Source organism: Salvia miltiorrhiza, unplaced genomic scaffold (genome assembly GCF_028751815.1).
Source record: "Salvia miltiorrhiza cultivar Shanhuang (shh) unplaced genomic scaffold, IMPLAD_Smil_shh fragScaff_scaffold_30_2:::fragment_4:::debris, whole genome shotgun sequence".
NCBI classification, from domain to species: domain Eukaryota; kingdom Viridiplantae; phylum Streptophyta; class Magnoliopsida; order Lamiales; family Lamiaceae; genus Salvia; species Salvia miltiorrhiza.
This window is the reverse complement of record NW_026651453.1, coordinates 1-10000: the sequence shown is the minus strand read 5'-3', so window position 1 is coordinate 10000 and position 10000 is coordinate 1. Positions and strand designations below refer to the sequence as shown.

General features: G+C 35.1%; 1 protein-coding gene and 1 long non-coding RNA gene across 12 annotated transcripts; one reads left to right on the top strand and one right to left on the bottom strand.

Moving 5' to 3' along the window:
* Positions 1-741: 741 nt before the first annotated feature.
* On the bottom strand, positions 742-4283 carry LOC131002902 (uncharacterized). The gene is made up of 6 exons (XM_057929391.1): positions 4248-4283; positions 3632-4093; positions 2802-3121; positions 1947-2238; positions 987-1655; positions 742-846 (listed from the first exon to the last, which is right to left on the bottom strand). The coding sequence occupies exons 1-6, from the start codon at positions 4281-4283 to the stop codon at positions 742-744; spliced, it is 1884 nt and encodes a 627-aa protein (XP_057785374.1).
* An 897-nt stretch (positions 4284-5180) lies between these two features.
* LOC131002903 (uncharacterized) lies at positions 5181-8693 on the top strand. 11 transcript variants are annotated; one of them, XR_009094454.1, is made up of 9 exons: positions 5182-5681; positions 6072-6185; positions 6306-6605; positions 7182-7240; positions 7449-7619; positions 7703-7798; positions 7921-8028; positions 8132-8407; positions 8500-8693. It is a non-coding gene; the product is annotated as an uncharacterized LOC131002903 (long non-coding RNA). The 11 variants fall into 11 exon arrangements; XR_009094455.1 differs by having other exon boundaries at positions 8119-8407; XR_009094451.1 differs by having other exon boundaries at positions 5187-5681; positions 6396-6605; positions 8333-8407.
* The last annotated feature ends 1307 nt before the right edge of the window (positions 8694-10000 follow it).

Sequence of the window (10000 nt, the reverse complement as noted above, 5' to 3'; positions counted from 1 at the left end):
TTAAATCAAAAAAATACATAAATTAATATTTTTTTACAATTTTCACGTAAGTTTGACTTTTGACGAAAATTAGATCTTAGTTAGCAATTGAATATTCATCTGATGTTGATCTAACTTCTATAGATGAGTTGTATTAAGAAGTTTGGAGGTTTAAAAAAATAAAATTAATATATTTATCTTAATTTCAACTGTCAACTAAACTCTAATTTTAGGTGAAAATTACAACAAAATTGAAAGATCATAAAAAAATATAATATGAGAGAATATTATATCATACTTAAAACTTATGGTATTATTATAATGAATTGAAGTGAAAATGTGGGAACTGTCCGAAAAAAATATCCCTGCTACCCGAGGACAATTTTTCAACCAAGAGAACGTGTAAAAAGAGTGGAAGAAGAGTTTTGTCTCCTAATCGACAAAAATTTCAAACAAAGAAAATGTGTAAAAGAGTGAATAAAATGAGAAAATATATGTATTCCGCCATTTTCCATCAAAGAGAACGCATCATTAAAATATTGATTTTAGTTGTAAAGAAAAATTAGATTATGCTCTACTAAATTACTAATACACAGATAACATGGAACAGGACTCCATAAATTAAGTCATTCCAGAAGAGAATGAACACTGCAAATTGACAAAAGATCCAAATGATGCACCATACATAATTTAAAAATAAAAATGAAAAATGAAGCACCATTGACATTGCAACATGCAGCATCAGCAAAATACTATTTGGAATCAGACTTCTTCTCCCTTTGGTTGTTCAAGCGATTTGTTGTGAGCCAAGAAAGCATCAGTGAGGGCAGTAGAAGAAGTAAGAGAGGCTTTCAGAATGCTACAAGCCTGCACCAACACAATTCATCTCAACATCTAAACATATATATATATACAAAATCAATCAAATGATCTGCACCAACAAACTGTCTCAACATCTAACCATATTCAAAATCAATCAAATGACACAGATTTCAAATTTGTGTTACCTCTTTGAGTCCGATTTGCATCTCCACTTCTTCGACATCAGATATGGAGATTCTCTTGGCCCTGAGACCGGAAAGAATCGAGACAGTACAAAAGGGCACCACGGTTAAATCATCCTTCACCTGATAAGTTCGCGGTCCTTCAAGATAACGCCCGGGGCCTTTGTATAACTTAGAAGAAGAAAAGTAACAATCATCATAGTAAGCAAAAGGCAACGGCTCTTCAACGAGGGGAAGAATGTGGTGTTTGGAAATACAACCATGAACCACATTGGGTTTCGTTACTCTCTTTTTCATATCTCTCTTGAAATACTTGTCATCTATAACATCGAGTGTGCTCCGGTACAAGTTATCTATAGCCGTAACGCAAGCCTTACCGGAAAGAAGATGCTCAACTCCTCCTAGCGGAATATTGAAGCAACTAAATAGGAACTCCACAAACTCCTCCTTAGCTTGAGCATACAAAAACTTACCCGAAGACTTCTGTATCATCACTTTCAAACTCAATTTCCTAGACTTGGGATTTTCTTCCCTTGCAATCTCAGGTGAGGAGATATTTGATTGAGCCGATTCCATCATTCTAGAGTTTATGTTCATCTCTTGCGTTTTATTCATGATGAGGTCCGATAATGGAGTTGGAGAGGTCAAGGATGCCTTTAAAAGCTTCGTAAGCTAATAAAGATAGACAATCAATAAGGATGTTGTGTATTTATGATGCGATAAACAAATTTTCTCCCTTTAAATTCTTCTTTTTTTCCTTCATTTTCTACAAGATCAATCTTTCTTATTTCTTCTTTTCACCTCAGAGAGTAATATATTCTCACACCAAAAATGATGCTATAATTATCACTCCAAAATTACCTTTTACATTAAAAAAATGAGGAAAAAAAGGAATGATTTAAAGGAAGAAATTCTTTTGATCCGTATAACACAAGATAATGAGATTAGAGAGAGAAGAATCACCTCACTGAGCCCTAAATCGAATTTGATTATCTCAGCCTCATCCATGTCTGCAATGCCGAGAATGGCGATGAATCCTAAGATTCCCGTCTCATTCGGCAAGATCCGCAGATCGTCAGAGATTATGAAAGAATCTTTGTGTAGAGTAAAGACTCCATCAATGGAAGCAGCACCTTGAATTTTCTTCGGAACTACTTTTTTACTCATCATACCAAAACATCTACATTTGTGGCAATAATTAATTTCATCATAGTAGGTGCTTACACAACGAAATTCATGATGATCTAGGTTGGTGCTGTTAGGAAATTAGACGCAACATTTTGGATATCGACCGATATGAAACGAGAAAAATAAATGACACCGATATTTTTAACGTGGTTCGGCCAAACTGCCTACGTCCACGGACCCACACCAATATATTAGAGAATCTCAAAAGGAGGAGTACAACAAAATTACCACACTGTATTTTGTATCTGCCTACGCAGAGGCTATCTCTCAACTCACTTTTATCACTCGTGTATAACTTCCACACTGAAGTTTTCTCTCACAAGATTTTTCTCTCTCTATTTCTCTCTCTATCTTTCTTAGCTGAAAGCTTTGTTTGATAGTTGTTTTGGTGTGTTGTGATGCTGCTGCGAGGAAGGATTTTATAGGGGATGAGAGGTGGTAGGTGGCAGATGGTGGTAGGTGGCAATGGTGGAGGTGGTTGGTGAAGAAGGTTGGTGGCAGCCTACTTCCATTTTTTTTACTAACAATCTCCCACTTGAAGACTGATTTCAATCTGTCTTCACACCTCGATCAACGCAACAGCCTTTCTGTCTTTGTCATTCTAGCAAACCAATTGAAGCTGAGCACAACTTCAATTTATCAATGGTTACTGCCTTTGTAAGCATGTCGGCTGGATTTTGAGCTCCTTGGATCTTTTCAAGTATTAACACCTCATCCTCCAACAGAGATCTGATGAAATGATAACGAAGTCCAATATGCTTCGTTCTAGAATGAAATGCTGAATTCTTTGCCAGATGTATCGCACTCTGACTATCGCTGTACAAGACATTCTTCGTCTGATCAAAACCCAATTCTGCCAACAACCCTTGTAACCAGATCATTTCTTTGCTAGCCTCGGTGATTGCCACGTACTCTGCTTCTGTAGTGGATAAAGCAACAATCTTTTGTATCTGCGAGATCCAACTAACAGCAGTCGTGCCAATAGTAAAGACATAACCGGTAGTGCTTCTCCTGCGATCTACCTCACCGGCAAAATCTGCATCTACAAAACCTTGTAGTGCTACATCACCTCGTCGAAAGCATAAGCATCTATCAGTAGATCCACGTAGATATCTCAATATCCACTTTACTGCTTCCCAATGCTGCTTTCCTGGATTTGCCATAAATCTGCTCACAACTCCCACTGCATGAGCGATATCTGGTCTAGTACAGACCATGGCATACATCAGACTTCCAATGGCTGAGGCGTAAGGAATTTTAGCCATGAAGTCTCTTTCCTCCTTAGTCTTTGGAGAGTGCTCTTTGGATAGGCGGAAATGGTTAGCTAATGCTGAGCTAACCGGCTTAGCACTGCTCATGTTGAATCTTTGCAAGATTCGATTGACGTAGTTGGCCTGAGACAACTGCAAAACACCTTTTTGCTTGTCTCTGTAAATTCTCATCCCGAGAATTTGCTTTGCTTCTCCTAAGTCCTTCATCTCGAACTCCGCTGAAAGCTGTCTTTTCAACTTCTTGATTTCGTTCAAGTCTGAGCCGGCTACTAACATGTCATCAACATAAAGTAGCAAGATGATATAGCTGGACTCGAACCTCTTGAAGTAACAACAATGGTCAGCATTGCACTTCATGTAGCCATTTTTCTGCATGAATCCATCAAACTTCTTGTACCATTGCTTCGGAGCTTGCTTCAAGCCATACAGGCTCTTTTTCAACTTGCACACCAGCTTCTCCTTTCCTTTGACAGAGAATCCATCTGGTTGTTGCATGTATATTTCCTCCTCTAAGTCACCATTGAGGAAAGCAGTTTTCACATCTAACTGCTCTAGATGCAAGTCCTCCGTTGCGACAATACTCAGGACCGACCGGATTGTTGTCAACTTTACAACCGGAGCAAAGATATCTGTGTAGTCAATTCCTTCTTCCTGTTGGAAACCTTTGCACTACAAGAAAAATGAGTATACATGACACTGCATACATGACGCTTTTTCATAAAAAGCGTCATGTATGAGCGCATTTTTCATATACATGACGGTTTCAAAAAAAAGCGTCATATATGCGGTGTCATGTATTGAATACTTGACACTGAGCTGACACTTTTAGGAAAAGCGTCATGTATGAGCGTCGTTTATTCATAGTATACATGACATTTACTATAAAGCGTCATATATGTGCGTTAATTTAAATGTTATACATGACAGTTATGCAAACTGACATGTATGTTACTAAACAAACCGTCATTAATTGTATTATTCTTGACATTTGATATAAATCGTCAAATATATTTAAATATAAGCGTCATATATGTACATTAATTTAAATATTATACATGATATTTATGCAAATTACCGTGTAAGTTAGTAAATAAATCGTCATTAATTATATTAATCTTGAAATTTAGTACAAAACATCAATTATATTTAAATTAAACCGTCATAATAATAATAAAAAAAAAATGCAAGTGTGAAGGATCAAATACTTGGACTCTAACTTAATTTTTTTCAGGTGCACCAATAAGAATTTTACAAATAATTTCAACTTTGTTACTTTATAATAATTGTATTGAAATCATAAAGAAAAATGATTTTAATTTAAAATATTTATAATATAATGAATTTTAGTAATCAATTAATATTAAATAAAAGTGAATATATATTTTAAATTGAAATAAAAGAATTTATTTATAGTATAAGCAATAAGTTTTATTTTAAACCATTTAAATATTAAATAAGATAATTTTGTAATTATTAAAAAATAAATATTTTAAATAAGAAAATATTGTAAATAATGATTTTTATTTAAAGTCATTTAAATATTAAACAAAAATAATAAATTTTAAATGTTAATTTTTTTTAACTAAGATTGTTTTGATATCATAGTGAAAAATGATTTTAATGAAAAATATTTTATATTAAGAAAATGAACTTATCTTTTAAACATTACAAAAAGAATGAATTTATGCTATAATGGTTTTTATTAATCAATTCAATATTAAATAGAAATAAAATTATTTATCACATCATATTAAGATAAAACCCTTAGTTAAATTTCTTAAGCACTCCCATCCCAATTCATTCTTCCCTCATACACTGCTATCTCCCGCTATAGGAATTTTGAACCCGCCGCGCTCAGCCGTAGCTTCCGTTCTCGCTCGCCGCCCCTCTCCGTTGTTATCGCGCACCGCTGTAGTCTTGTCGTCTGTGCGGCTAGATTATTTCTTCTCATACCCACTCTCTGCCGCTCTAAATAATCGAACCCGCCGCCTCAAACCCTAGCCACGCGGTTCTCGCCGCCCTCTTCACCATTCTCGCGCTCAAACCCTCTTCGTCCGGTCAAACCGCCACTCCCCGTCTCAAGCAGGCATAGTCGCACATCCGCCCTCTGCCTCGGCCGTCGGCCTCTTCCCCATTGCCAACCGCCGCCCTCCTTCTCTGTCTTCACTTCTACACGTCCGTTGTGCTGCCGTCACTGCTCCGCTTTTTTGATGCTCCATTGTTCGCTGCTCTGTTCTAGGTATTTCGGATTTAAAATCCTAATTTGGTTGCTTCCTGGGAATTTATGTTTGTGATAGTCTAGGGTTTCGATTTTATGCTATGATTTTATTTTGCTACTTATGAATTTATGTTTGAGATAGTCTAGGGTTTCGATTTTAGGCTATGATTTTATATTGCTACTTACGAATTTTCGTTCTAGGGTTTTTCTGCAATTGGATTTTGCTTGTCGATCTAGCATTGTGAATAACCATCATCCATGATATGCAGAGATAAAAGAAGAGGATGTTGAACTTGTGTTTTGGATTTCAAATTTGTGTGTGTTCTTTGCTTATCTGATTTATAAATCTGAGTGCTTAGTTTTATTCGCTTTTTTGATTTCTGAATTTGTATGTTTGCTTCATTTTTTCAGCGACCGTGTTGAAAACAAGGGTTATTCATCGCTCCTGTCGTGTACAGTAATGGACATCAATAGTTCTGTGACGAATGTCTGATATATTTAAGTAGCAATTTTAATGTGGGCAAGGTAAATGTGTAGTTCATAACAACAATATTCTTACTGCATGATAACATCTAAATTTGTTAAATTATAGCAAATATATATGAAGACAAATATGAACACATGTTATATATTGACCTTTTGCAGGTGACTTTGCAAATTATTTCCGAAGAAAGATAGTACATCAAATATGGTAGAGGGTTGTCATAAATTTTGGGTATATATGTTTGTAAACAGGGATAAATGGTGGAAGGGGATGTTTGGTGGCTGTGAAGAGGCTCAAGGATGTCACCATTTTGGAGAACGAATTCAAGGACAAGATTGAGAGTGTTGGAGCTATGGATCATCACAATTTGGTGCCTCTTAGAGCTTACTACTATAGTAGGGAGGAGAAGCTTCTTGTCTATGATTATATGCCAATGGGAAGCCTCTCTGCACTCTTACATGGTTAGTTTCCATTTTTTGCAATTCTTCTTAGATGCATTGTGATTGTTTATGAACAACTATCCTGGTATTAATCTCAAGCCAGCTAGGGAAGCCACTCTAATCTCCTAAGTTTATGAACAACTATCTTGGTATGTTTTGATTTTATTTTTCTTCTATCTTATTACAAACTTTATTTCACCAAATCGTGAGAGTCTTGATATATATGCAGAGATGAAGTTCCTTCTCATTCATTGCATGATACTTGTGACATTTAATTGCTTATTATTTAGTAGTCACCTTTCCTGCTGAAGATGAACCTGTTGCACCATCTGTAGCATTTTAGCATTTTAGCATTTTACAGTGCCTCCATTGATACTTGTTCACATTCTCTTGTAGCTGTTTCCATACAGATTTTTTGCTTTTCTTTAGAACAGTAAATTGCTGCAAAGTGTCATAACTTATAACTAATTATTTGTTTTCTATAGATAGTAGATACTTTTGGTACTGTTGTGTGTATGAGAGTTATATATTTCGTTAGTTTCCTTTTAAAATTAGGTAATTGCCTTAGGGTATTGTTTAATGCCTTCACGCTATCAGGTTGTCAATGATTTGCTGAACCTGCTGGACAAAATTTGAGAATGAGAGAAGATGCACAGGTGATATTTTCATTTACTTGTTATTGGGAGATTTACTTTAGTGTATTTGAAGAACTATGATCTGTGCTTTCTTTAATCTTTTTCTGATATATTAAGCTTGTACCATATTTTACTCAAGTGATTTACTTCTTTTATAAGAACCGAATTGAATGTCTCTACTGATATTATATTTTACTAAATCATAGAAAATTTACTATATTGGTTGTAGGGAACCTTTGTTGAAGGAGTTAAGGAGGAAGTTATAGTATCCTCGATACTAATTTCAGGTTATAGCAAGAGGTGTAGAGTGTGATTTAGCTCTTATTTTTTGGTGAAAGCAAGGAGTTATGAGAAGGCACCGAGCCACTGCATTTCAGATGCTAGCTTATGTAATTTACAGGTTTGTTTTCTTTGCTTTCCAGTGAGGAAACCGGCATGTTGTCCTGTTTTCTTCTTACATATGTTTTCTTCTTACATATGCAGGGGATTGGTTCGATTGGATATTCACTTTCTCACATAATGCTATTTAGTTTTTAGATGCCACTTGTTTACTCATGAAAACTATTTAGTATTGGTGAGGTAAGACTTTGACAGGATTTTACTCTTCTCTATTCCCACGATTTTGATAGAAAATCTTATATTCTCAATTCAATATGTTAGATTTTTTTTAATTGTTCATACTAAATCTAAATTTTGTGTAGTAAACATTGGATCTTAACAATTATTGAGCCTTACAAAGATTGTGTCTATGTGATGGATCCTTTGTCTCATCGGAATCGTGATGCCACTTGGAAATCCGTAGTTGACACGTACGTTTCTCATCATCTTAATTGCTCTTTCTTCTACTCTTTTATTTTATGTGTTTATTTCACAAGCATCTCTATCTTTATATATATTAGTTAAACTTTCCAGGTCATACTCAAGTTAGGGACAAAGAATAGGCACCATTTACCTTGCTAGGAAAAAATATTGATTTTGCGTATTAAAAACCTAACGATATACATATGTTTGTTTTCCAGCGCAATGGTAAGAAGTTATATTAATTATTAGTAATATATTAATATAGCATTTTATGTGATATAGGTTTTATGTGATGAATTTGTTTATTGTCAGTTTAAAAAACGTGAGTATTCTATGAGTGAGATAAATGAGGTTTGAGAAGATTGGGCAACTTCTGCCATTAATGAGGTTTGTAATATCTAATGATTAGAATTTTTATTAAATATATCTATGGCTTTATAGTGTTGTTAATATATATACTTGTTTTCTTTGTCTTGTAGCTTTGACATGTGACATGGAGAAGTTCTTGCGCGTTGATATGGCATTTTGAAAGCTTTTTGGAACAATTATAATTTGTGGGTGTCGTATGTAGGTGAATTTTGTTGTTGGGAGATGTGGTAGAACATTGGTTCTTATTTTGTTGTTGTTGTTGGATGAATATTGGTTATCAATGTTTAATTGGTCATTTTCAGTATGTTTTGATTTCTTTTTTTGTACAATTTAATAATATTTATAAATTTAAAACAGGAAAAAACCAATATAATATGAAATAATATTTCAAAAATCTGAATAAGCATATATGACAATTTTAATATGACTATAGATGACGCTTATAAACCGTCAAGAAAACTAAATATAATGACATATTCTGGCTGAAATGACGGTTACAAAGTGTCAAGAATAAACATAGAAACGTCATGAAAACCTATATACATGACATTCAAAAAGTGTCAAATATAATCAATAAATCGTCATGAAAACGAACATACATAACGGTCAAAAAATGTCAAAATATAAAACAAACCGTCATGTATTATATTTTTCTTGACGGTTAGAAAGCGTCAAGAAAATAATATAAATGTCATGTTTAAAATTATAGTTGACGGTTATCCACCGTCATGTATACATATATAACCGTCAAGAATAATTAGTATAGATGACGGTCATTAACCGTCATCTTTACTAGGTACTATACTTGACACCAGTATACTTGACGGTCGACGGATATCATAGATGACGGCTAAAAACCGTCAAGTATGAGCGTTTTTCTTGTAGTGTTGACTACCAATCTTGCCTTATATCGCTTTGAACCATCATGCTCTTCTTTGATTCTGTACACCCATTTGTTGTGTAGAGCTTTCTTTCCTTTGGGCAACTCAACTAGTTCCCACGTCATATTAGAGATAAGAGATTTTATCTCTTCTTTCATTGCAAGCTCCCACTTGACAGAATCTCCGACTTGACATGCTTCTTCATAGAATTCAGGTTCACCAGCATCGGTCAGTAACATCTGATTCATGTACTTCCTGTTTGGAACATGAGGTCGAGATGACCTCCTGGGTATAGGAGTTGGAGCTGGAACTGGAGACTGTGGTGGATCAGCCTCAGAGTTGGGCTCCTCCGTCTGCAAACCTTCATCTGTTTGCTTTGATGTACTGCACTCTGCAGTATCATCTGGATCAACGTATGTTGGATCGTCACTTGTTGTATCGGTGGACTGAACTGCATTCCTGTCCTTGTACATCACATTTTCATTGAATATGACATTCCTGCTTCGAATGACCTTCCTGTTTTTGTCATCCCAAAAACGGTACCCGAACTCATCTCCACCATATCCAATGAAAGTACATTTTAGTGATTTGGAGTCGAGCTTACTCCTGGCATTATCACTAATGTGTACATACGCGACACAACCAAATACTTTCAAGTGAGAAAGTTTAATTTCTTTGCCGCTCCAAACTTCCTCAGGTATTCTGTACTCCAATGGTACAGATGGCCCAT